At 41.1% G+C, this 27,691-nt stretch overlaps 1 protein-coding gene across 4 annotated transcripts; it reads right to left on the bottom strand.

Moving 5' to 3' along the window:
- Positions 1 to 27,259, bottom strand: mphosph8 (M-phase phosphoprotein 8). 4 transcript variants are annotated; one of them, XM_041056967.1, is made up of 14 exons: positions 27,057 to 27,259; positions 24,286 to 24,447; positions 22,759 to 23,781; positions 21,825 to 21,921; positions 19,481 to 19,738; positions 19,120 to 19,242; positions 15,671 to 15,759; positions 5,314 to 5,454; positions 4,969 to 5,055; positions 4,468 to 4,622; positions 3,874 to 4,025; positions 3,218 to 3,342; positions 2,859 to 2,942; positions 1 to 2,468 (listed from the first exon to the last, which is right to left on the bottom strand). In XM_041056967.1, exons 1-14 carry the CDS (start codon positions 27,156 to 27,158, stop codon positions 2,427 to 2,429), a joined length of 2,640 nt encoding a protein of 879 aa, XP_040912901.1. In that variant the 5' UTR covers positions 27,159 to 27,259; the 3' UTR covers positions 1 to 2,426. The 4 variants fall into 4 exon arrangements, with proteins under 4 accessions (XP_040912901.1, XP_040912900.1, XP_040912899.1 ...); XM_041056965.1 differs by lacking the exons at positions 1 to 2,468; positions 2,859 to 2,942; positions 3,218 to 3,342; ... (2 more) ...; positions 4,969 to 5,055; positions 5,314 to 5,454 and adding exons at positions 6,317 to 10,529; positions 10,756 to 11,046; positions 11,176 to 13,135; XM_041056963.1 differs by lacking the exons at positions 1 to 2,468; positions 2,859 to 2,942; positions 3,218 to 3,342; ... (2 more) ...; positions 4,969 to 5,055; positions 5,314 to 5,454 and adding exons at positions 6,317 to 10,529; positions 10,756 to 13,135.
- Positions 27,260 to 27,691: the final 432 nt, after the last annotated feature.

The following is a 27,691-nucleotide window of genomic DNA, read 5'->3' on the forward strand; positions in this document are numbered from 1 at the left end:
ATTTAGGACAGAGACACAGCCTCAGGGTAAAGACTGAGCCCACTCTTTCTCACACATACCACACATCTACCTGCAGGAAACAATCAGAGCAAATATTTGTCAACACACTTAAAATAAAAGGTGCACAAAGAAGTTTTCAGAGGCAAAGCAGAAGAACCAAACTGTCTTCAGAAACAATGGGGGACTAGGAAAGTAGTCAGAAAACCATGAGGGTTAAAAGTAGCAGCGAGTACAGAATCAGAACAAACTGGTCAACACCTCCTCATAAAGAGCCTGTTCACATTAAAGGACCATACTGCTGTTTTATCTCATTTCAGATTTCTCAGGTTTCTTAATTGAAGCAAACTCCTGACACTTGCATAGGTGTAATCCCTCCTTTACTGTGGTATAGGAATTAAAATTTGTTGAAGCATCATTATCAAGGTGAAGTAAAGCTGTTTAAAGTCCAGACTGATCAGAAATGTCTGTACAATCATGATGATAACATAACTTTAAACAAAAATAAGTGGCAGATTTAATGCTCACTGTGATGATTTACACATTTCCAAAAAGTGTCAAGAGTCCTCTTGGACCTGATATTGAACCATTCAATGAATTGAAAATAGGAAAAAAATATATAAAAACTATGAAACACAGCACAGTAATGTGTAAAATGGGTAGCTGTAATTGTAAATTATGGTTAAGGTCTGATGTGAAGTCATCTTTGGTTTTTCCAGATAATCCTCAAACAGCCCTCCTGCTCCCTAAGGCCGGACATACAAGTTTCTTCTCCTTCCACTTTCCATTTCACACTGATCATAAGTCTCAGTAGTCATGTAACTATAGAGCTGCCCAGATCCAAACAGTAAAGGACTGAGGTTTTCTGAAAGATAGGGTTCAAGGAGAACCAGCTGTTTGAGGTACTGAATGTGAACACACACACCAAACCTTTTAGGTCTGTATGTTGAAATATGCGTATTAAAAAGAATAACTGGGGTCTGATTTACACTTGTGCCATCGACCTGTTGGCTATAATGTTTTTTTTAACAGTCAAAAAAAACAGTACAATTGAGTATATTCCACCTTCAGTTTTCAGCTTTGAAAGCCAAAACACAAGAAACCGACGAGGAGCCCCCATCAATTCTGACTGCAACACAGACAAAAAATCAGAAACATTTCACCTGCACTGTCCTACACTTTGAAGACTAATTTCTGGTCACACAGCTAAAATCTAGGAGTGTTCTCACAACATTAGGCATTTATGCTGTGCTGTAGAGGAGCTTCTTTAATATGAACTGCACTTCTCAAATCCTGACGAAAAAGGCGGAGTGAGTTTTGATTGGCAGTCCTGCTCTGACAGGCTCGGTACAGTGTACCTTCTGCCGTGATCAGTACGTAGCTAAGATTTCCAACTTTAAAACCCCTAACCTTTACAAGCAGGGCGGTCGATCCAAGGTGGGACATTTCAGCCCTTAAAAGTAAATAAAGATCAGAGCTTTTTACTGTACACACTAAATAATTTAACCCACTCCTACAGTGGCAAAAAAGCAACAAAACATTAGCAGTCATCAGATGACACTTTATTACTGTATTTAAGAATGTATATATTTATATACTGTATGTGAATATGTACAGATCAGAAAATATAAACAACATCAGGAAAGGCAAAAGGAACTTTTCTTCATTCAATAAAACTCAACCAAAAAAAATATAGATATAAAAATTAACTCAACATTTACTTTACAATCATCTCATTCTGGTGTGTTAACTTGTGGGGAGGGCAACAGTGATACACAAGTTAACACACAAGTTAAAGTTATGAGTTACTGAGAACAAGCTTAGTAGGAAAGCACAAGCTTGGTCCAAGAAAAATGCAAAAAAAAAAAGGAAAAACAAAACACTGATGGGAAACCCCCTCCTCGTACTCTTCAAATGCACCCAAAAATCCAATCTACACACACGTACACACATGGTAGGTCTACAAACAACACACGCATCTATCATATCCACGCCGACAGAAGGTGGAACTCGGAAAAAAGGCACGACCCAGGACGGTTTCAATTTTGGAAGTTACTAAAGTGAGAGGGGAGGGAGTTTCTGAAAGCCTCCTTCCACCTGGAAGCTGTGTAGCAAAGGTACAACCAGCACATGGACGGGCTGCTCGAGGGTTACTTGACCTTGCAGGATCCTTGGATTTGTGCTGCAGAGCTGTGGTCTGAGCATGACCACGTCATCAGACATCATCAGTGAGCTTCACTCTTTGAGAATTCGCACTGATGCCAGAGGAAGCCGATTTTTAATTTCACTTCAACAAACAAACTCTTCCTCTCTTTGAGGACAGTGAGCTTGGCAGAGTATTTCAGCTGCTGCTAAGTATGTGTGGAGGTGTCTGTTTATTTGTGCGTTTTGCTGTGTTGGGCAGGTTTGGCTTGACCTCTGAGGGGCCATCACTGCAGCTGGACTCTGTATGCACAGATGAGGAGCTTGACCTGAGGAAAGGAGGAGGAAAAAAAGCTGTTAACACTGTTAAAGAATCCAAATCTGTTTCATTACTTTCTTTTCTTTTCTTTTACGACCATCTGTTTAAGGAAATTACTGAGCCATACAGAATAATGGCCCCTGAACAACATGTTACATGATTCTGGATGCTCATCAACATAAACCTTGACAGCAGCTTCGACAGCAGCTACCTTCGTGGTAGGTAGCAAACCTACGAACCGTATTCCTGGATGACATTGGATTGTGTTGCAACCACCGAACAGGCTTTTACAAGACGACTGCTGCTATGCAGATGCAGTTGTCTGATTGCCTGAATGAGGCCTTCATGAAGTTCAAAATGTGTATGTTCAAAACTGTGTATTACTGTGTGTGTGTGTCACCTTGGCTGTTGGTGCCTCTGCGAGACGAATGAAGAGTCTGTTGATGCCTGGAACCGGGCTGAAGGAGTAGATGAAGTGGCTATCCTGAATGTTTGAAGACAAAAAGGACAAACAATTAGGAAGACGATGCGAATACGCTGAACAGTTACTGCAGACAAAATAACTGCTATGAGTATCATCAAAATGGGGTTTGATATAATGAGAATGTTGCCCACTTTTGATCTCGTGCTGTTTCTGACTCCTTATACCTATTTGTATTTTCCTAACCTTGTTTTTTTCTGTTCTGATAAACCTCTGGGTAAATTTTGCTTTTCTGTGTAATTGAACAGTGCTGTCTGCTGTTTTTGTTCAGAACCAACCAGGAAGATGGGCAGTTGGAACTTGTCGTTGAGCACCACGGCATGAACGCTGCAGGGTCCGCAGAGCCTGGCTGTGATCTCGGTCAGGAAGTTAGCGTGGAAGATGAAGAGGAGGATTCCTGAGCCTGATATAGGAGGGAGGGACAGAGGTATTGTGGGATAGGAAAAGACGGAAGGATTAAAAAAAAGAAGAGAGTGTGTTAGAAGACTCCAAAATTGTTTCTGCAGAGTTCAGCAGATTTAATTTGAGACTTCTTAATACCATTATATTGATGCACCACATTACAGAACCAAAGAAGTATGAGGCCGATAAAAATGCCAATAATTCTTAGACATACACTTGATCAATTAACTTGACCTGAACTCAGATAAGTGACAGGTAATTGACGAGTGGATTAACCAGTTAAAAAATAATTAATTAATTTGAGTTACTGCGACAATTCACACTTTATTATTATTATTATTATTATGAGAGGATGAGCTTCCTAGCCACTGGAGACAGCAGCAACAATAATGACAACAACAATAATAATAATAGTAAAAAAAAAAAAAAAGAAATCTCATCTCCAAAGTACTGTCGGGTGATAAAGTTGTGTATTTAAGAAATGCAACCAGCTGCAAACTGATGACTGATAAATCCACAGGTTGTCTTTTACCCTCTGGTTGTGGCTGTGACTTAAAGCCAAACTCCATGGAGAAGTCCGGCCCCTCACAAAGCCTGTGGCAGGCCAGAGGGAAGACGGGCTCCAGCAGCACCAGACGGGATTCAAAGTACGCTCGGATGGTGTCCTCCGCCACACTGGACAACCTGACAGGCAGAGACGGGTAGAGGTAAAAAAGAAGTCAGCAGAATTCACAAGAACTATAGGACAGATAGATGGACAAGAACGCAACTACACAGCAAGCTACACTCTTTAACAGCGGTGTAACCGAATGTACCTGCTGTAGATCAGTCAGTATCACAGCCATGAATAGGGCTGGGTAACAAAAGCAAATTTTAGATGCTTAGAGGAAAATCCTTTTTTCAGAAAGCAAACTTCTTATATGGAATTACAATAACAACAACAACAACAAAAATACACTAACAGTCAAAATTAGATTTAAATCAGAAACATATCATATCAAAGATAAAAAAAAAAACTAAAAATCTGAGACCAGACATTTGATGTCAGCTTTCAGTGCTTCATATTTGTTGGTGATTGTAATTAGTGTCCATATTCATGCATTATCAGTGCAAGCTGTGCACTCACATGCTGATGTGGTCCTTGATGAGGTCGCACACCATCAGGTTGTTGCTGAGCTTGGCGAAGTACATGGCCGTGTTCTTGTGTTTGGACAGGATGTTGCAGTCAGCTCCGTAATCCAGCAGGAGGCGCACCACGTCAGCGTTCCCTCTTTTACATGCCTGAAGTGAAAGATGGGAAACCTTTACGAACACAACCCGTGTCTCGTGTACGTATGGTAATATCATGTCACCCAAACTGATTCTAGACTGTGATCACGATCTTAGTTAAAACGTCTAACACTGCCAGGCTTGGGTGTGATGGCAAACAGAAGTCCCTGAGGGGCTGGGTGACATGACTGAATTCAGTGTCCCTGCATTAGAGAATGATTTGGGGAAATGCTGTTACTCGCTTTCCAGCAAAGAGTTTGATGAGAAGACTGATGTAATTTTCATGTCTGTAGGATAATTACAAGAGTACAGTCAGGAGTCAGGGTTATCTCCTGACTGTTGATGAAGGCAGCAGTACCTTCATCAGCGCTGTCTCCCCGCCTAGTGTCTGAGCGTTGACGTAGGAGCCTGCCTCCAGCAAGATGGCAACAGTCGTTAAGAAATTCTGACAAGAGGACAGAAACACAAATTAAAGGTGAGAGACAATAAAAAAAAAAGTGGTGACTGTTTGCATTTTAGTCTGCAGGGGTCTCCAGAAACTGGATATTAGGCTGCAATCACCAGCACACTGTGGATATTGTTTTTGAACAAGATGTAAGCCAGTTAGACATGAATATTAAAATAATTCTAGATGAAATTTAATGTACAAAAATCAAAGTTTAGGTGACAGCTCCCTCTCATCTGGGGGGAGAGGCTGACTTACCTTTTCAGCAGCATGCATTAGGGCTGTAGTGCCGTTTTTCTGTCGTCCATTCACCCTCACCCCCTTCTTTATCAGCAGCCTGAGAATGTCGTCCTGCCCCCCTGCTGCTGCCAGCATGCTCAGGGACATGCCACTAACATCCTGTGGACAAACAGACAGATACAGAGCTATAGCGTCACTGAAAAAGGCGGTAAAACGACCAGCTTCTCACTAACCTGATGTGGATTGTTAATTCAGAGTTTGTCTTGTGTTACAGCAGAGGAGGGGGAATCCCTGAAACTTAAAATAAACTTTTCTCAATTTAGGGTTTTTTGAACTTTTTTTTGAACTAGTTTTCAGATAGGCCACAGTGTTAGGCAACACTACCGAGTTTGTGATGAGGTTCCTTCTACCATGATAGAATGGCAGACAGAGTTCTAACAAGGCTATTATTTTGAATGCATCAACTAGAGCGCTTCAATAAGTCAGCTTTTGTGCTGAGGTAGAAAGCAAAGTGTTGGTTCTTCACTTGCAGTCGTTTAAGCTCCCACCCTGAGGTTGAGGAAATATTTAGTCACAGCAATGCTGACTCTAGGACTTTACAGAGCCTGTGAGTAACAAGGCTGAGAGCTGTAATGCAGTTAATTACTCTACAGGGTTTAAACACCTCATAGTTTACAATTATATTTAAGCAGGACTTTGTGTTCAGTTAATCAGCTTCTGCAGATGATTAATGGATTCTAAAAACATACAGCATTTAATGTATTTTTCCATTACAAGTAGAAAGTCTTGTTGCTTAAATTTCATAAATGGTACAAATGAATAATTATGCAGATCTGAGCAGGTTTGTATATGATATTAATGCTTTTTCAGCACCTCTCATTTTCACTGAGAGGATTACAGCGATGACACACCATGCTTTCATGAATTCTGAGCCACATATACACATTAACATGACAGCAAGAAATATGCACATATTTAGGTTTCATCACAATAAAATGCGTTTATAGATGATAAAAAAACAAAAAACAGGCTGCCTGATATTCACAAGATGTTTAGCCATGCTAGCAACATGGCTCGAGGGATGTCGGTCTCTCCCTCTCCCACTTTGGTCCCCTTGGTTCCCCTCAGCCTTAGCTGTACTGGGTTGTTTATTGCTATTTGGTAAATAGTAAAACTAAGAAGGTGAACATGGTAAATATACCTGTTAAATGTCAGCATGTTGGAATGCTGACATTGGTATTTTGATCAAAGCACAGCTGTACAATCTCACAGAGCTGCTAGCATGACTGCAGCCTCTTAAGTCTGATAAATAATACAATTGCAAATAAAATCTACAACTACTAACTTAAACTTTTGTATTGCAAAAAGTCTGTCAAAAACTTTAACAGAAACAAATACACACTGTCCTTTTCATAACAACAAAATCTGCATATTTTAAGCCAAGGAGCATTTTATTGTACAAGCAGAAGTTATAAGTGCCTTACAATACTTGATAAGAAGCATTAACTGAAGGCAACATAATTACAACAGGATGAAGAGTAACACACTGTGTTTACAAGAGCAATGGAAAAAAGCTATCGACTATAAAAACAAAACAAAACGAAAAAAAAACAACAACTTTGCTTTGCAACATCAAACAGCAATGGTAGTGTCTGAATGCTCATATCTCATTTGTAGACCTACAGATTTAGTTTTCCAAATACACCTGTATCTGGAGCGCAACTCTAACTAATGTATATACTGCAACACAGATATACCCCTTTCACACTGAAGCAACATCTCTGGTAAGAACGGTTTGCCATTGGTGTGAATGGTTAAAATGGGTTAACTGACCCAGGTCTGCGCTAATGCATTTGGTATGAAGGGGTGAACACTGGTTACTCTACAGCTGCTACGGAAGAGAACACAAAAGCTTTTGTCCCTGACAAATAGCAGCAATGCTGTCTGAAACTCTCAACCATCACTTCTGCTCCTTTTAATCACAAATCAAAAAGTTAAAATAACTCTAGGCTGCACGTTGAATTTTCTTTTAGTGTCCTAGCAAAGACAACTACAAGGTCGACAGACCTGACCAAACAACACATCGTCCACAGCTTTTGTTGAATATCCAGTGTAACATAAACACTGCAGTGACTAATTTTTGAAACTGAAATGTGACAAAATCCTGCGACCAGAAGTCTGCTATCTGCAAATGCAGGTTGAACCTGTGTTCAGTTTTCTGTTTTAAACCTTCAACAAGGTTTGTAAGAAAAAGATATGAAAATCTGAATTTAGTTACCATCTTATTTCACAGGGAAGGAACTAATCTTTTCATCCACTGTCTAATGTGGGGTATAGTATGGTATGTGTGATTTCACAAACCTTTACCCATCCCTTTATATTTTATATTTTCATTATTGATGTTGGTGATGTTTTACTTATTAATTGTTGTAATTGTAATAATGCTTCACTTCTGCAAAAAAAAAAAAAAAAAAAATCCTTAACTGTGGGTTTACCAGCCAAGGTGCTTAGCAATGATTAACACAACTGAAAACTCACAACAGTTATCAAGATTGTACCTGCTATGTTGTGAGTTACATGCAATCAACATGAATCGAAAAAAAAAAGTGATCAAGCAAATAATCAAAATAAGGCAATCTGATCTTGGCAACTGGATATTAATTTCACAAACATCCAGATAATAAAAGCTTAAAACGAAGTAAAACAAATGAGACCAATGCAGTGTATTTTACCTCAAATTAGAATACATCAAATACAATTAAGTACTAAAATGTTCTATACAGTTGCTGTAGTGATACAAAAATACAACCAAACCTTTCTGCAGCTTGTTAATACACATGAAAAAGAAAAAGAAAACATATAAATGAAAATAAACATTTATCAACAGGAATCTCAAAGGATTTTTTTTTAATGTTTAAGTGAGAGGTATGCACAATGAGCTCCTAATTCTCTAACACCCAGAAGGAAGGTATGCCATTACTGCTGCAGGCTATCAGGGGCCATCTACAATATAGGCTACTGGCTAAAGCAAGAATATAGTACACTTGGGTCAGGCATTCGGGAACTATGTAAAGCAAGTCAACGTACATCGATCATGTTGGAGGGACTCGCTGCAAAGATTTGCTGGTAGGTTTCTGATAATCAAAATTCATAAAAATGCTACTGAAAACAGTGCAGGCAGAAAGACTGATGTGTAAGTAAGTTTTGCAGTAAGGAAGAGTAAAAATCCCTCTGGAAATGTACAGTCACTGAGGCTACCTTTGCTCAGTGCAGGGTGGGAAATGCCCTGGTCACGGTTGCTGGGGAGTCCCAAACAATTCAGCCATTGCTTTCACAGTTTTCACGAATATTGTGTTTAAAAATGTGAAAACAAGTTTGGTTGCCACAGTAGCTACTTGCCACATCCAATGACTTGTGGCAGGTTGCAAATCCTGGCAATATGAGGTTCACGTTTACTAAATGATCACATATCTAAATCAGAACACTTCCTAGAGATGAACCTGTGATGATCTGACAAATTGACAGTGTTATATAACTGACTGTCTTACATACGTATATGCAATCTAACCATTTTAAACATTAATATCTGCTTTTTCGGAGCCAAAGCTACAGTACAAACTTCCTTAGTTCCACCCATTTAGTGTATATTCATGCAATGGTACACCAATAGCTTGGTCAGGTGAACTTGATTCTGAATACTTCAAGATCTTTTTAAATGTGTGATATAAAGAATGGCAGGGCAGTCTGTAAACGCTGTCAACACTGTATGGCTACTGAGACCAAGGTTCACTGACAGTACATTTTACAACTATTCACATCTGCTGAATTTTTAAAGACTGTATAATAGGAGACTAAAGCCACAGTCCTCACACACCTCCAAAGTCTCAATGATCACTAACTGTTTTCTAGCATGTCCATTACAAATATTTACAGGGACAGATAGACGGGACCATCCCAATCCGTGTTTGCATTAGGAGTCTCTGGCTCTTGTCCTCCGCTTTGTTTGGAGGCGACTGCATGCCCTCTTCTTTTCATTGACTGAATTGAGTTATGTACAAAATACTTGACTTCCCTCCATGTCCTGCTGTTCAAGGCAGGTTCAGCAGCTAAACATGCATCGCAATCCTTTTTGCCCGGCACTTTCACCAGTTTACAGAAGTCTCCAAACTGACGCCTCACAGCTGCCTGTTCCTCCTCACTCCACAACCTTTTGTTTCTCTTTTGAGGCTTAACAGCTGGAGCGACTCGTTTTCCTGCAGGGGACATGGGTGTACCTTCCTGTACCACCGGTGCTCTGTCAGGAACACTGGGTCCATGGATTGTTGGGACAACCTGCGCAGTTGTAGGGGCCCTAGGGGGGTTTGTGGGGTAACCTGGTGTACTCGAATGGTTCAGAGGTGTGAACGAAGAAACGACAGGCCTACTTCTGTCATTTAGTGGAGAGAATGTAGGGACCATTGGCGCACTTGCAGTGTTCAATGATGTGAATGTAGGAACCATTGAGGTACTTGGAGCATTCAGCGGGCTAAAAGTAGGAATCATTGGCGAACTTGTAGTGTCCTGTGGTGTATACACAGAAGGGGGTGGCATACTTGCATTCTGTGTATACGAAGGAGACATTGTGAGAATTTGGTTGTTCTCTGACGTGTACGCAGGAGGCATTAGTGAGTTTGTAGTGTTGTGTAGAGTAAATGTAGGAACCACTTGTGTATCAGTAGCATTCAATGGTGTGAAAGTAGAAATCAATGGTTGATTTGTATGGACCATATCTGCACTGGTGGAACACAAGGATGCATAACTTGAAGTCATCTCTTGGGGGAATGCCGTTGATGATCCTCTCAAGCTTGATGGTGGTGCCATTGTCATACAACAGTCTGAACTCAGGTCATCTGGATGCACTGTTGTCATACTACACACAACGCTTGCATCTTCCAAATCTTTCTTTGTGGTTTGGACTCCAGCTTTAGGACTCTTTGGATTCAAAACATTTACATTCCCATCAGACTTCTGCTGGTTATTTCTCCTCCGTATTGTCTGTAGTGTGTTGTGTACATAATTTTTGACATCTGTCCAAGATCTTCCAACAAGATCCGGTTCAGCAGCTATGCAAGCATTGCACTCTTTTTTGCCTGGAACCTTCATACTTGTGATAAATTCACTCAAGAAACGCTTCACTGCAGCTTGTTCCTTCTCACTCCAGGGTCTTCTCTTTAAAGCAGGCTTCTGTACAGTTCCTAAATGGTAAGAGTGTGAAGAATTACGGTTATACAAGAGAAATAAAAGCTTCATCCAATTAAGAATGCTGTAGCATCTCAAATTAAAATGAACTATGGTAACTGTAAAACTAAAACTGTAAAACTCAGCTGCTGCTTCCAAGGCTGATACAGTCAAAAGCTCCAGAACAAGTGAGTAAGAGATATCATAGAACAGGTTAATGTAAAAGGAGCAAACAATACTCACCGTCTCCTGCAAAGTTGGGTGGACTTGATGGCAGTGTGCGATCCATCTTAAGCAGCTGTTTGCTGACTTCCTCCAGCTGTGATGCATTTTTTGAGAGCCTATAACACTCCTGGCTGCTCTGTCCCACCAGCTTGGCTACTTGGTCCAATTCGGGTTCACCTAGGCTCATTAGCTGCCAGCAGCAGGCAATTTGCTCTCTTAATGATGAAGACAGAAGTGCTTCTGGGTTTTTAACTCCACATTCCATTGCAGCCCTTCGGAAACAATCCAATCCTCTGATGAAGGATGGACCTTCAGTCCGTGCAAACAGGTATGGATTAGTTTTTGACACACCTGCTTGTTCTCGATTTTCAATGAGTAAGTCGATTGACAAAACCATCCTTTCTGTTAGCAGAACCAACATGTTCCTCCCATACTGACCTTCTAGTTCCAACCTGGTGAAACTGGCACCAAGGTCCAGCTCCAATTTTGTGCTTTTCCTTATCTGATCTGCAGAGAGCACAAATGTTCCAGTACTCTTTTTGCAAATGTAAGTTTTCAAGAGCATTCTACCAATGTTTCCTACCCTTCCTCTGTTGAACAGACAGACGTCTGCTAGGGTTGCTTCGCTGAGCTTTTTCCATGTTGACAAACTAGGACTCTCTTTCAGCTCCTTCCTGGCTTCATCTTCTTCCCCTGTGATAAACCTGTGGAGTTTCATCAAATCTTCGGTCACAGTTGATTTGTCTACTTCCACTTTTTTGACGTCTTGCTTTTGAGACAGTGAAAGAGCTTTGCGAGAAAAACTCTGATTCCATTTTGTATCAAGAAGCTGTATGAACTTTTTCACTTCACTTTCAGTTTCACAGTCCTCTGTCATGCGACTTTCACCAAAAGCTATTTCTGCAGCACGTTTCAAAGAGTAGCCGATCTTTGAGACAAGGGAAACGGTTTTAAATTTACTGGAACTGGGATCAAATCCACTAACTTTTTTGGCCCCTTCGACAGCCAAGTGAAATCTGGTTGGTAGACATATTTCATGCAAATACTTCACACTCTTGTCAAGTTCATTTACAGCGAGCACAAATCTACCCAGTTCCCTCATCTTTTGTGCAATATAAGCAAACTGAGACTTGTCATGTTCATACTTAGCAGACAAAGCATTGCCAAATTTACAAATAAGTGGGTCATTTCTGATATGCCTTGAGATGTCATCTTGATGCATGATGTGGATGATTTCCTCACAACCTCCAGTTAAGAACTCTGACATTGGAAGCAGCTGGGAGGCAGCACTGTGGACTCTGCCCTTTTTTGTCCTTTCAGAGGATTTCTGATCTCCCTTTCTGGCCTTGCATGACCTCTCATGTCTCCATAAATCAGTTTTGCGGTAAAAAGCAAAGCAGTGCTGGCAGGGCAGGAAGTCACGAACAGATATGCTGGGATTTTTGACCTGTTTCTTGGTCACAATCTCCCCTTCGCCACTTTTGAGAACATGGCAGTTATGCTCATAATCTCCTTTATTGCGAATTTGGTCAAGCAAAGTCTGTCTGACTTTGGAACCTTTGGGAAAATGTATTGCGTGGGCAACATCGGTCTCCTCTGAATGTTTCCTTTCCAAATGCTTTGCAAGTTGGGTGAAAGCCATTTTGCAATATAAACAGAAGTGCTTCTTGCATGACTCTTTTTTCTCATCATCCACTGGGCTGGGTGCTGTTTCAAGCACTTTCTTACAGGTCCTTAGACTCGATCGTGTTGGTTCTTTCTTCTCCACAGTTGTCCTGCGCTGCCGTGATGGCTTTTTAGCAATCTCCTTTGTGCACAAGTCAGAAAGAACTTGATCTGTACTATCTGAATGACCTGCCACCACATCCTCTGCCTCATTATTTGAGTCATTTGCTTCCTTGGGGGAACTCTGTTTGTCAGCTATGCCCTTTTGCTCTGTTTTTTCATCGTCCCTTGTCAGCTTCCCTTCTGCATTTGTGGTTGGATTTGAAATATCAAAGTTCAAATTCATTTCACTTGATAAACCACCTTTTGTGTCATCTGACATCTCGTCTTCCTCTGCATGCCTCTGGTCTTCCTTTCCTTTACTTTTGTGCTTGGTAGCTGAATCACAAGGAGTGTTTTTAAAGCCAGTTATATCCTTCCCACCTTTCTGGATGTTTTCATGTTCCCTCATTGTCACTTGCTCAGTGTTTGTACTGGCAGGGCACCATGGCATTTGTTCGACTTCTTTTGGACCATCCAAATCTTGTGGGATATTCTCTTTTACTCTTGGAGTACCCTCTTCATTTCTTGCACTGTCAAGGTTAGAAGTCAACCTAAGAGCATCATTCGAACTTCTCTCTTCAATCAAGCTCCTCTCTCCTTCAAATGACCTCTTCTCACCAATAGTACACGCCTGTAAAAGAACAAGTATATGTAAGACTCATCGCCAAATCAGATCCCAGGAATAATTTGATTATGTGAGCTTGAAACACAACCATTAGGAAATAAATATGGGAGGGAGGGGGGACAAGAGCTAAATTTTGGTTTGAATTTTTGTTGTTAAGTGGTGGTAACTTTTTTTTTATATTGCCTTGTCAAAATCTTTTGCAGTCTTCTCAATTGCTGTTTAATGCATAAGCACCTTGGCAATGCCCCACCAAGATCCAGACTCATTCAAACAAAAGTCAATGTGATGGCCACACATATCACTTTCTAGCCCAGCGTCGGTATCAAAAAAAAAAACAAAAAACCCTGACACCTCTCAAATGTCCAGTACAAAAACCACATGTGACCCATTCAAGAACAGTTAATGGCTTTATTGGATCAAGCAGCGTTTTGACATTGTAAATGTCTAACCAAGTATATGTAGTCATGGGGTGTTGGATGGAATGCTACATGAAGAGAACAAAATATGCACCGACACTAGACCTACATTCATTGCTTGCAATCAAAACACATAATTAATTTTGATGTTATATACAAAAATTTTGGCTTAGCATAGCGGATGAAACGGGTGATTTCACACAACATGTCTTCAATGTGGCTGAAGAACATCTAACAGAGTCCAGTGCCAGATACAGATTCAAAACATGGGAACACTTCCATGGTGTTCAGCCATTCACATAGAATTATAGTTTTTTATCTAGATGCCATCTATGTTTTAAATTTTTTGATGGTAAAAGACAAAAAAGGCGTTAAATATATGATAGTTACTGGTGCATGCTGTGAGTTGCACATGTGCTATGGCCATGATGATGATACATTTTCTGAGAGCATTTACAGTATGTACCTGCTTCAAAGGATTCATCTTGTCCCACTACTTCATGTTTTTTCAGAGTCTTCTTCCATTCGTTTGTTCACTGCAAGGCAAGATGACACCACAGTCTCTAATGTGCACACACTGTAATGAATAAATATTGATGAATGAAAAAGCTACCAATGTGCAATTACACATCATTTAAACATCGAAATGATAAAGGATGGTGGTAAACAGATTGGCATGGACAAGGCATGTACAAAGCACATTAACCAGACAAACAGCCAAGAGTTTTATTTTGCAGTCTGGCTAAACTATGGAAACTCAAACATGACTTAATTTGTCACAGACTAAAACTACAATTATGTTTAAAACAGCAGCAATAGTTCTGACACAGAAACAACTGAATGATCAGCCCTGTCAACATTGTGTTGGTAAGATAGATGCCATGGTTATAAAGCTGACACAGTAATATAGCTTAACTTCATCCATCTGACAACAGAGCAAGGCAATAAAGTCTCACGTGGGATTTTTCTTAGCTTTTTACATACTCTGCCCAAGTTAGAACAATACAGCTCAGATACAAAGTAAGAAAATGGCCCTTTTTCATAGTATCTACTATTTACTATCTCTGCTTCATAACACAAAATCAAACAATAGATTTATTCTTGAATTAAATTACTTCCTACTAAAATACTTACAATACTGCTAAACAGATAAATGTATGAAAAAATATATTTATATTTCCATAAAACTATTTAAGAAAACATTTAAGTTCTCAGTCTTACCTGGGTTTGCTGCAAAAGGTGATCTGGAGATGTGAAAAACATCTTGAGCCGATGAATAATTAGTCGATATGAAACTGTAAAGTCTGTTGACTTAGATCTTGAAGAAACAGATTCCTTGGTGCACAGTTGTGAAAAATTTTCAGCAATGGGTTACTGTTAGTTTCCTTTGATTGTACTAGCTTGAGTTGTCACCGCTATGTTGTGTTGCCCTTGTGAGCCAGTGTCCTAATGTTAACTTGCAAATTTATTGGAAGGGTTCTCAAAAGAGCTCCAGGTCCCAAATTTGATTAAGTCAAATCACAAAAAGAATTATGATATCTATAATAGAAAATCTCTCTATAAGCAACAGTTATGTGGAATAACAGGTACCATCTTGATATTTTTGAAGCTTAAAGATTTTTTCTTTAAACAGCTAAAATATGTCTCGTATGGAGAGATTTCACACGACACAAAAACAGTTTGCCATTGGTTATGTAAAAGGCTCACATATTTTCAACCATGTTGCTCTCCATCCGCAAAATAAAATGTTATTTTAACGCAGTGTCAGTTCATGCATTTGTAATGCAGAGGACTTGATCGAACTTTTTAAACACAGCACCGTGTTGTACCGCTCGTACAAAAACATTCACACTTTTTTCATACGTGTTCACACAATCACTCTCACACATACATGTTGGGGCAACCAAGGTGCAAGCTGTAAAATTTGTAAAATGTGCTTTTGTCCTGCACGTGAAGGCTCTAAAATCTTTGAGATATGTCGACTAAAAATAAACGTAAAAGAAATTAAAATACAGGACAAGCAAGTCAGCAGATAAAAATAAGATGGTGTGGGTGAATGATTTTTATAAAATTTACTAAAACAAAAACAAAAAACAATATGACATTGCATTACAACATTACATACCTCCTGGTCCAGATTGTAGTCCTCTTTTGAATTAAGTGCCAATTTCACAGCCATGTAATCTCCGCTTTTCACAGCATCCCGCAACTCACCTGGTGGAAACAAAGTAAAGTCAACTAAAGTTTAGAGAAAGTATACATTACAGATCTTGTAATCAAACATAATTTACAAGATATTGTTAAAAAAAAAAACACTTAACATTTTACTCATTAACTAAATTAACAGCTAAGGGAAAACAGCTGTAAACTGAAAGCTAATAATTAATCCTACCTATTATTTAAAACTGCATTAGGCTTAAGCTTGTTGCTCGTTGTAGCTACCAGAGCGATTTCATGGGGTGTGCTTGGAAACAAAAGCTTTGTTTACATTTCCAAAAGAGAGTGACTGTGCTCCAGTTTATTCATTTCTCCCTTGGTGTCTTCCTACTGATCTAACAACACAGGGGAGGAAAGTGTATGCGGTGGCCAACAGTTCTTTACAGCTCCATATTCACTAAGTCATGGCCACAATTTGATTTAAATCCCTCTTGAGACTATATCCTGCAAACATATCCCTCTGGCCCTCCTTTAAAAAAAAAAAAAAAAAAAAATCACACTTTTCCTCTTAAGGCCCTTTTAGATCACTGGATCATATTTAAAAATATATATATAAAAAAAAATAATTTTTCCCCATTAACTCCAGTCCTCATCATGTATAGCGATTGTAAATTCATTTTCATAATTTTAACCCTCTAAATACCAGTTTATTTACATACTCCCACTATTTTTTTTTACACAAAAAAATGAATTATTTCCTATTTGATGAATGTAAAGTGTTTTTTTGCGCAGGGATTATCAGTCTGGGATATGTCAATGATTAGAATTAAAACTGATTTTGATAGATTATTACTTTTTGTGCTATTACAAGCCTTAAAAGGGATACCATAAATAAACAGCCTTCATAAAAATATCACACGACACATGGATGCTACATTTTGAACTCTGAAATGAAATTTATTTCAAACGTAAATAAAAAATAATTGATAAAAACAGACATAATAGCAACAAATTAATGTGATAAACCGAACTAGAAGCACGAGTTGGTAATTATCAATATTACTCAGTGCGAGTCTTAGGGGCAGCAGGCGCCGCAGAGCATGGAGGTGTGGGCTCTGCAGATGTGCTGTCCACATTTGCAGCAGGTGTTGCAGATCCTCTTGCGACAAAAACGGCACTGTCGCCTTCGCCCGGCCTTTGCTGGCGGACCGTCGCTCTCCTCCGGTTGCTCTCCCCGTGCTGCATCCGCGAGAGCAACCGCGCTTGGACTTCGGGGTAGCCGTTGCCGCTGCTGCATTAGCAGGGTCACCATGGCTCTTCACAGCTCCTCCAAAAACAAGCGTCGCTTGTGGGTTTCTCTCTCCTTCCACAGTGGATCAACACACATTCATAGTACAAATGCATTGTACGCCAAAACATCCAGGATGTTGAAGAACATTTTCAGCTGCCACTTCCGGGTCTTGTGCTGGCAGCTGTAGGTCCTGATAACCTGATGGAGGGGAGACAAATAATGAACATATTCTTATTCATCATACCCAAATATATCATTCAGTCAGAATATAATATGTGAATAATTAGAATTATAAATAATAATGAAAGCCTACCTTATCAAGATTATCGACATTTTTCCCCTGCTTGGGAACGTAGGACACCGCCGTGTGGGTACTGGAGAAAGCAAAGATGGAGGAGGGAATGACCCGCTGCCTGACCTCCAGCAGCTTCAGGGGCAGCTCAGGCTTGTTTCTCCTCATGGTTCCCACCATGGCAATCTTTCTTCTCAGGAGCTCTTCTCCAAGTCCATACGACGTGAAGAAATTGTCACATGTCACAGTGTGACCCTCCAGTCCCTCCACCAGCTCCAACATAACCCTTTTGCCCTGGTTTACCTCCGGGCGGGCTCCGTCTTGCTTATCTGTGTACATAGACATCTTCCAGGCATATGAGGTCCGGGCGTCACAGGCGCTGTAGATTCGTTCCGTGAGCGGTACACCCCAACCAAAATCAGCAGGCCGAAGAAAGCTCTCAGCTCAGTCATGGTGATCTTTTCCCAGCCATCATCATTGGTATGCTGGCCATGGAGATTTGTATATTCCAACACCAGCTGGACTATATCTTCTGTCACGAACAAATCCATGCAGGACTGGATATCACAGATGTGGCGGAGGGCATATTCTGTTGGCCCCTCAGGGAGACAGGCAGCTGGGGTGTACCGTATGGTTTTAGCCTCGGTGGGTTCCCAGGAAATCATTCCGTTCTTTGACCGCCATATGTCTCTCTCCTCCACGTCACCGGTGACCTCCGACCCCGAGGGGCTGCTGTCAGAGGCAGAGCTGGGACCGGCCTGCAGGGTAGCACCCATTCCTGATCGGAAACGGAGTTGCTATCATCTTCCGTGGAGGAGGAGAGAGACCCAAAGGTTGAGGAGGAGGACCAGGTGGCAGTGTGGGCTGGACGCTGCTGGGTCGTGGAGCGTCTGGAGGGGGCGGAGCGTACAGGTCTGGAAGTCCGGGCCACGGCGAGCGGGTCTTGTAGCTGCGACAGGGGCAGCGACCATTTGTATGGCTTCCTTCAGGCGGACATGTTGCTCCATGTTTGAAGACGGGTAGAAATGCACAATTCTGGTTCTAGCTGACCTGCCAGGACCACCTGCAGGTGCACCTGCATAAACCAACTTAGGTGCATAGCTGCCTTGTTTACACTCTGCTCTGCAGGTATTCGCTGCTTGGTGGCTACCAAACATTTATTATGAGGCAGACACGGTCAAAGGTCATATTGATATAAGAGGATTTTTGCTAACTTTTGTTATCTTTTCACTTCAAACGCTCGAATCAAAGAAAATGCCATGAGAACCATTGATTTTGCAGACCACATCTTGCACCCCCACCCCAACACACACACCAGGGCTCCAAGAGAAAATTTTGTTTTTTTCCAGTGTTAATGCTGCAATTCCAAAATTCATTAAAAAATGAACATCTTTATCAGATATTATCATCTCAGCATAATAACTGCCAAAATGAGAGCAAAAAATACAACTGAAAAGCCCTAAAAGGGTCGCAGGAGGGCCTGAGGGATATGCTGCTTCACTTGGATATCTGCCACAGTAAAGAGGCTAAAGATGCTGTGACTGCCGTTTCATTAGGATGAAAAGATAAAGCTGAAAGACAGTTTGGTTTTCCTTTAAGACGCATGATGCCTTCATGTTAGGAAGAACTGTTTGCTGCTGTAAGGTTAAAGTTTAAATTCCAAAATTGGTAAGTCTGAATACTACTGATGTGTTGATTAACATATGCCTTTTTAAGGGTCCTTTACCAAGATAGAAAATCCCTTTACTCTTTGAAAGCTTCTAGATAGCAGCAGTAGTCACTCATTAGACGGCAGTATGCTAATTGTCTCAGACGTAAATGGAAATACACTCACTGGGTGACAACGGTGGACCTGACAGGATCTCATCCTCTCCGTTCAGATGTTTCTGGAAGTCGTCCAGAGTCATCCAGTCCAGGTTGAGGTCCATTCCAAGACTCAAAGTGGCTTGGCCCTTGTCTGTACAACATACACAATACAGAGAGAGATAGAAGTCATTAGTTGGCAGGCTGAAACCCTCCATACTGATTTCAAATCACCTCTTATTCCCTCCACAAATCTTTCTCACATGTGTCATGACAATCATTTGGGATCTCAAGTGTGCAGAAGGAACTGAACAATCATATATGAAACTACAGTCTTGATATCGGGAAACAGCAAAGTTCAGCATGTGTTCAGTGGCCAGTTGGACACGTACCAGATTTGTCGGCACCCTCTGGTGGGTCCTGGGTGTCCTGATTGTCATCACAAGCCATGAAGAGTCTAGGCTCACTGTCCTCTCTCCTCTTCCTCCTGTCATCTGTTGGGGTTTTCCTTTCCCAGCCTGGCCGCTGAGCCTCCTCCGGCCTCTCCCTCCGCTCCCGCGAATCCTCTCCAATCCTCGCCTTTGCCGTGGTCTCCTCTCCTTCCCTCTCATCACTGTCCAGATTGAAGCCACTCTGGCCGGGTCTGAGGGCTAAAGGGGGAGCAGACAAGCTGTCAAATTTCAAGGAAGATGTGTCATAAAGATGTGTCATTCCGTAAAGCAGATCTGGGATTGTGCACAGTGGGACATTACAAGAGCGGCACTTTTTTGTTTTGTTTTGTTTTGTTTTGCCATGACATGCAAACGGGTAACATATCTGAATGTAACTTACGCAATCGATGGATCTAGAGCAGAAAGGTCAGCATATGTATACGCTAAATGGTGCGAAAACACTAACAGTTTTGAGGAACCCATCCATGACCCTCTAGCAGAACTACAACCAGCCAAATTGCTGTGTGCAGTTGTAAAACCTGGACTTCCGCGGCAATCTACAGTGTCGCTTACTGACGAAAATCCCACTTTTCATGCAGTGAGTGATGAGAAAACATCCATTAGGCCTCTTTTCAGCAGCCTCCACCTGTGGCACTGAACGACACAGCAAATTCAGGGACACTGCAGCACTATAGCCAATGTGAGAAATCACGCTGCCATGTGTGATTTCCCGTGTGCCCTGTTTTTTTAAAAAAAATATACACACTTCCACATTTGCACTGTGAGCCCACCTCATTGTATGGACTGTGCTTTATAAATTACCGTGGACTTAGCTTATGACCTATGCTAACAGCTGGCTTACAGATAGAAAACACTACGGTTTAGAGATACAAAACACTACGCACGCACGCACGCACACACAAAATAAAAAGGAGGGAAATTAAAGTGCTGAAACTGCACATTATACTTCCTTTCGAATAAAAACACAACAATTGAATTAGAGGACTGGCAAAGCATTAGACCCACAATTACTTAAATGTCAAGAATACTGTCTTTTTCCTCTACACAAATGTGCACTCATCAAAAGAGGCGATCCTCCCAGCATCAGATCCTCCGTCACGCTCCTCCTTGGACACGGATAAAAATAACCTCCAACAAAGACAACCTCGCTATTAACTCAACTCTCGTTGTGTGTAACCGCTTTCTCTCTCCACTCGCAACAAATGCTTTGTTGATAAATGACACACAAGTCTGAATTAGACGCACATCCCAAGTAGTAAACAAACCAACCTATCAGGCATGTCATGTATTGTTGAAAAGCTTAAAGCGAGCTCTGTTGAATGAAATCGTTGTCAGTGAAGCACAGTTAGGTTTCAGGACGTTATCTGTGTATATTCTGATCTGCTATTTTTAAGCACCCGCCTGTCTGGGATGGTGCTTACTGAAAAATGGAGTCTATCACTCGACAATCGATTACTGTAGCAAAGAAATAACCACCGAACCTTTTCTTGACGCATTCGGCTTTGAAATGAGAACATGAACATTTATTCTGTATTTCATGATGGTTAAACCAAGCATAGACAGTTTGATGATATAAGAAAATCTCCTCCTATTATCTCCTTATGAGTGAACAACCATTTTAAAACATTTACCTGGCACATTTTTTCTTGTTGCTACGATAGTAAAAGATTTATTTTGGTGGTGACAAACGTTTTTCAATTCCATTAAATGTCCTTTCCTGTACAAACGGTGAACCTAGTAGTAATAAAATAGTATTTAACATGGGGTTTGGAAGATACTTTTAAAATGATGATACCACAGCACCACATATGCACTTCTAATTTGACAGCTTATAAGTGTAAACAAACTAGGTGCAACATCCAAACTTTAGGATGAACTGCAGCAAAGGGGCAAAAGTATTTATGTATTTGGTGTGTTTTCATCCGGTGTTGCTCTTTAACCGAAGTCAGCTGGGATTTACGTGAGTATGTAAAACTAAGCAACATCAGTAACTTAACAAAATAGGGGGCCGTGTAAATATGTATTCTCGGTTTACTTTTTGCAATTTTACAATTTGCAATCCATGCCCACAAATTTTGCAACATCCAATGTGAAACGTCCATGGAGTTACCTGGCAGATGTGGCTGCATGGTTTGCGAACATGTGGGCACAGACTGCGCACACATTTGTAGATCACAAGTACAGATTTACACACGGCTCTTTTTTTTCTCAGCTGACAGCAGAGGGGGTCTGTAATAACTAATGTATTTAAAGGGATTTTTTTGTGCCTGTGTGTCATACATACCATCTGACTGCTTGGTCCTCTCCGTCTTCTCAGGCTCTGGTTTCTGAACTGGAGACTCTTTGGTTGGCTTAGGGGTCTTCTCAGTCTTTCCAATTAGCTAATGTTGGCACAAAAAAAGAAAAGAGAACAATACTATGAACATCTTGCAATTAAAAACCGAGCAAACGTTTATGTTGGCTAAGAAAATTAGATGTTCACCATCTGACACAAGTCATGGTAATTTTGAAAAAAATAGCATGTTGACAATTTCGTCACCGCCTGACTATTTGTTTACCAGATTTCTATGAAATATGTGGAAATGGAAAAGTAAAGCATTCACCCTGAGATTTTCATCAGTTCCCTCTTTTTGATTTGAAAACCGAAGGCAATTTTAAATATATTATCTGACAGTATTCTCAGTGATGCATGCAGCTCTCACATCTCACTGGTGCTATTCCACAATTGCCTTCAAACAGTTTTTCAGGTCTTCTCCCATGACTTCTATTCCAGCCAGATGACTGTTCACCAAGACTAACACTCACGATGCTATCCGACCATCCAACATCCAGAGTATAAATCCTGCTTACGTCCCTCTGTGCTGATCTGCATATATATTTTATTGTTAACTGCTGACAGAGACCTTCAGATTTTTGCCAAATGTCACTGATCCACATTTAATACAATCCTGTTTCACTCTCTCCGTTTACAGAAGTGAGATTGTTTTTTATGGTTACCTGACTTATAAACAAATTCTGACATTTTTCATTTTTTGCTCTTTTTGTCTGGAGATCTGTGAAACTTTGCATGGACGGAAACTTTGCACCGACCAAGCTTGATGAAACTGATAAAATCCTAAGACGCAAGGACTGATATCACATGACCCACAAATGAAGTAATAAAATAAAATAAAATAAAATATATATATATACACACACACACGTCACTAATACTGTACCTTTGGGGGTTTGCTGCTGCTCTTCTCAACGGGGGGCTGATGAACTGGCTGCCGTCTGGGGGCTCGATCCTTGGCCTCACAGTTCAACAAGAACTTCTCAAACAGGTTAGTGGAGCCCGTGGCGTCCTTCTGTGGCAATAGCTCCTCTTTAGCCACCTCCTCCTCCTTAACCTTGGTGCTGCCAGCTGCTGTAACAGAACATGAGGATGATGAAGATGTAGAGGAGGACGGGACTTTGGGTGGTGCTGACGCGTTCTCCTGCCCTTTGCTTTTTGATTTCTTAAACAGGGTGGAGCTATCACTTGAGTCTGAGTGTGGAGCATTCTCCTCCTTGCCTTTAGAGGTGAGGCTCTTCAGTTTTTGGAGGCTGCTTTCTTTCTGGGCAGCGTCTGACTTTTTGCTCTTTTTGTCATGGATGAGGTCCTTAATGCCTTGTAGCTTTAGTTCCCACTTCCCCTTCTTTTGTTTAGCTTTATCATCCATACGTGTCTTTTCGGCTGACTTTGTTACAGTCTCCGATGATGTAGTGTCATCCATTTGGGACTCTGATTGGCCGTCACTCAGGTCGTCTTCCAGAGGTGCAGCGGCCTCATCTTCAGAGGTTTCAATTTTCCGTTCCTTCTTTCCCTTCTTTTTCTTCCCCTCCTCGCCCTTTTCTTTCCTATGCTTTCCTCCCTCTTTTCCCTTTTCCTTCTTGTGTTTTTTGGAGGGAACGGTGTCATCGTCGTCCTCCTCAGAATCAACTAGCCGCTTTTTTGATTCAGTCTTTTTCTCCTTGGGAGGTGAGGGTGGAGTAGGGGCCCTCTCTTCCTCTTCGTCTGTCTCTGGTGCAGGTAGAGGCCTGACCTCCTCCTTCCGTTTGTCTTTCTTCTTCTTCTTTTTGTCTTTTGCAGGTGCTTCATCTTCTTCTTCCCGGATCTTTTTCTTTTTCTTTTTCTTAATGGGCGTCTCAGCTGGAAGGTCTTTGTCGCTGTCACTCTCTGAGTCTGCATCAAACACATCGCTCTTTGGAGGAAGTGGTTTCTAGTTAGAGAACAGTACAAGAAACACCACATTTTAAGTTTATATGAGATCATATATTGTTTTTTTGGCTTTCTGGCTTAAGTCTGATGGTCAGTTTTCTGTGTAAACAATCTAGTGTCTGTCTCATGATCCAGGACTGCAAACACTGACCACTCTGGATCAGATCGCTTACACTTCAGTAGGGTTTCAACTGAAACTCTGAATTATTAATTGTATTGCTACCCAAAGAAACAATGACTGTGTTCAAATATTGTAATCAGCCCATCGGGAAAGGTGCTAACAGTGTTTTAATTAGCTTAGAAACTAATTAGTTCAGAAAAAGAAAGTTTTCTCGTTGTGATCGACAGCTAAACCATAAGTTGAGGGCCGGGATGTCTCTAGTTTCAGTAAATATGTGGTCCACAGCAGATATGTACAGAATCTGTACAGAATGGACTACTATGGAGTTACACCACTATTACTGTTTTGATAAATACTGTATCGGGTGTATTCACTTGGACTTACCACACTTTTCTTGGCTTCTGCCTCTTTCTTGGCTTTAGCATCAGCCAAAGACTTCTTAAAAGCTAAAAGGACTTCACGACAGTCCTCTAAATGGGCCTCTGGCTCCCAGGTGTCATCGTCAGAGCAGTAATTCTTCCAGCGGACTCTGTAGAGCACTTCACCCTGTAAACAGAACAAAGCAAGATAATATATGAGGTTCATCAGCAAACTACACACAATCAATAATTATAGTATTTTAAATAGTGAAAATGTTTCTTTGATTCGTTGGCTGTATGAATAGTAGATGACACATTACACAAGTCAACAAAACTGCATTGGGGAGAAAAAGCAGAAACTACCAGCTGCTGCAAAAATGTGAGCATCCACATACAGAAAAGGTGCAAAGCAACATCCATACCTGCACACTGCAGACACACACATTACCTGACTCAGACCACATCAAAGCATTTACAGTATACGAAGCGAAAAATAAATGGGATAAGCCAGGAAATGATTGTCAGGTACACGGTCGCTGATGCACATGTATGCAGTGAAGTTTCATACAGAACGACACCATACCAAACACCAGAGCTAATTCTACACAATCAAAGAAGCTCCAAACGATCTAACTCAGCTTGATTTACTGGACAGCCCAGGCTGGGTCATTTTGTTTTTTTGAGAGCCTAAAATACAGTTTACAAGATTAAGCACAGGCATCACGAGGACAAAGCAATAATGAAAAGCGTGCAACAACATGGCTTTTATTCTGAAGTGACCAGAGGAATGGTTGGTCTAAACCTATACTTTATAAAAAGTATGTTTTTTTTCAGTCAGGATCCTAATTTCACACAAGGGAACTGATTAATTGAAGAGCTGAGAATGATTCCTCAAATTTTGGGCTTACTTCATATGACCCACAATCAGAAGAATGAAGTTAAATAATTTTTTTCTTTTCATGGGATTAAAGATGAGTGTTGACATACAAGCATTTGAATGTGGCCAGCACTGGAAGACAACAGCACACACACTGAATGGTAAAACTTTCTCTTCCCAAAGTCAAAAGTGTCTCTGCACAAGGAAAAACAGGAATAACTACAACAGTGACCCAACAGACATCTACGGGATTGTTTTTCAATGTGCATCACATTAGTGCAGTTTTCACAGTGATTATATCCAGCTTAGGTCTGATTTGAGGTGTTCTGATCTATTAATTATTTTGACATACATTTGCATTAGGATGCGTCTGTCCTCTAACTGTATGTTTTCAGTCTCCTCAGTGTTTGTGAGGTTTTCTACACAGGTGATACAAACGTACAGAAACTTAGGAGCCTCTTCACAGTGTAAGGCCAGCAGTAAGCCAAGTGCGAAGTGTGTTAATAACTCTCTAGTGCTGGTAACTGTCCCTCATATCTGTCTTCAAAGCAGCTGCTTTTTAATCCATTGTTGGTGTAGCTTTGAAGTTCTTGTTTGTGGCACTATTTGAAGAGCCATACTCATCAGTAATTTGTTTCTCCTGTACCACGTTTATTAAACAACACTAGCATCGTGTGTTTAAATTCATATTTTATGTGAGAAGTTTAAGGCCTAGTTAAACAATGCCGCTTTGATAATGCAAAGACAACTGCTCTGAAGCTGGAGGTAAGTTTGTTTTTGTCACTGAATATGTTTCAGCCTTAAAAATAGCTTACTGATCAGCTGTGGAAACACACTAATTTAACAGTTCTACTTTTAACAATAAGCTTGAGACAGTTTTGTTCAGTTGGATACATTTCACAACTTTTGAGTAGTGATCTCTCCTTGTTGCTACCCCACCAATACTTTGCTTACTCCTGTCTCTTTCTCATGCAACTGCACTCATCCATCCACCTCCACTCCCTCCATAATCACTCAGGTGAAGGGTTAGTTAATATTTAAGTGTTAAATTGCAGCACCATCTTGACACAAAGCATGACTTTGGAAACATAATATGAGAATAAATAATGGGAGGGATCACTGCTTGTCTGCAAAACGACAGTGGCAATTCATTGTGTCATCACCCACAATCAAAAGCAGAGCTGAAACGTAATAGTCCCGGTATTTAATAAAATGTTTGTATGGATTAAAGAAAAAAAAACAAATCTGCAAAATTCAATGTCACTTGATCCCCAGCTGAGTATGTTACTATGTTCTATGTTCTTACAAAACATAGTAATATGGCTTAAAAATTTCTAAGTGTGTGAAACTGTCTCTGTAAATCCACAGAAAAGTAAAACGCTGGATAGTCAGTCAGGTGATGCCGTTTCAAACACGGCGGCCACGGCAGCGTTAGCAGTCGTTGGTAAATCCACACTGTTTACCCCTGCAGTGTCTCACCACCCGACCTGTTTTCAGGCTAAAGCACAATGAGACCAGCATCATTCCCGGGATTTGCCTGATCCAGCCATTCCGTTGGGCAAACGCAACGATGAAAAAATATAGTTGCATGCTTGCACAGCGTCCGTCCTTGGCCTCAGCAGGGGAGAGGCGAGCGGACATCATGGGAGAAGTTGTGCAGAAAAAAAACGATGCTATATATGGACGAGCGGTGAGCCACAACAAAAGGGAACCCGCAGAAGACTGAGTGACACAGGAGCAATTTTACGCGCTAAAATGCATTTGGGTTGGATTGTGGATACACGCTTTCTTAAGAAACAGTGCCTGGACATCGTTGTAGGTGGGCTATGCGTCGTGAGAGTGGAGTGAAAGCAGTGCCAGCCATGTTTGCAAAACTAGCCAGGCGGCTACGTAGCAGTTAGCAATTTAGCTCGCTTTACCTCTTCCACCCGCATGTCAATGATCCGCTCCACTTCGTATACATCTTCTTCCTCGTCTTGTTCGCTGTCCGCAGGCTCTACCTTATCGGTCTCGGCCGCCATGGCTGCGGGTTGTCGCTGCTTTTACTGAAACGTATCTGTTGTCGCTGTGCGCTCAGAGCGGTGGGACGCTAACATACCCGGCCGTCAGACCGTATGAGAGCTGCAGCTTGGAGGGTTGTACCGAGCTCAGACCAGCTACCGCCCGCTCTCACTGCGCTGCATTCAGATGCTGCTACTAACCTCGTAATTTAGTACTTCATAATTACGCCCTCAACGTTCAACGATTTCAAATTGTTTTTGCTGAAGATTGTGAGCGGATAAACGAACGTGTGTCTTACGAAATGCAACATTAAGAACGTTAACTGAAAGAATGCGGAAATTCGCAATACTAAACATTTACACAAGGCATACATCGGTGGTTTGTTTTCACCACGTGGGTTTTATACGCCTTTCTTAAAAAATGTCCCTTAAATACGGATAGGGGTACATGGGTTCAAAAACGTGACGATTTTTCCCACGTGCAGACTCTATTACCGCTCTACTGTATCGTTAGATTGAGTGTTGAAACCCCAAATTCCGATGCTTATAAACGC

The sequence above is a fragment of the Toxotes jaculatrix genome, chromosome 15, assembly GCF_017976425.1.
Source record: "Toxotes jaculatrix isolate fToxJac2 chromosome 15, fToxJac2.pri, whole genome shotgun sequence".
Lineage (NCBI taxonomy): Eukaryota > Metazoa > Chordata > Actinopteri > Toxotidae > Toxotes > Toxotes jaculatrix.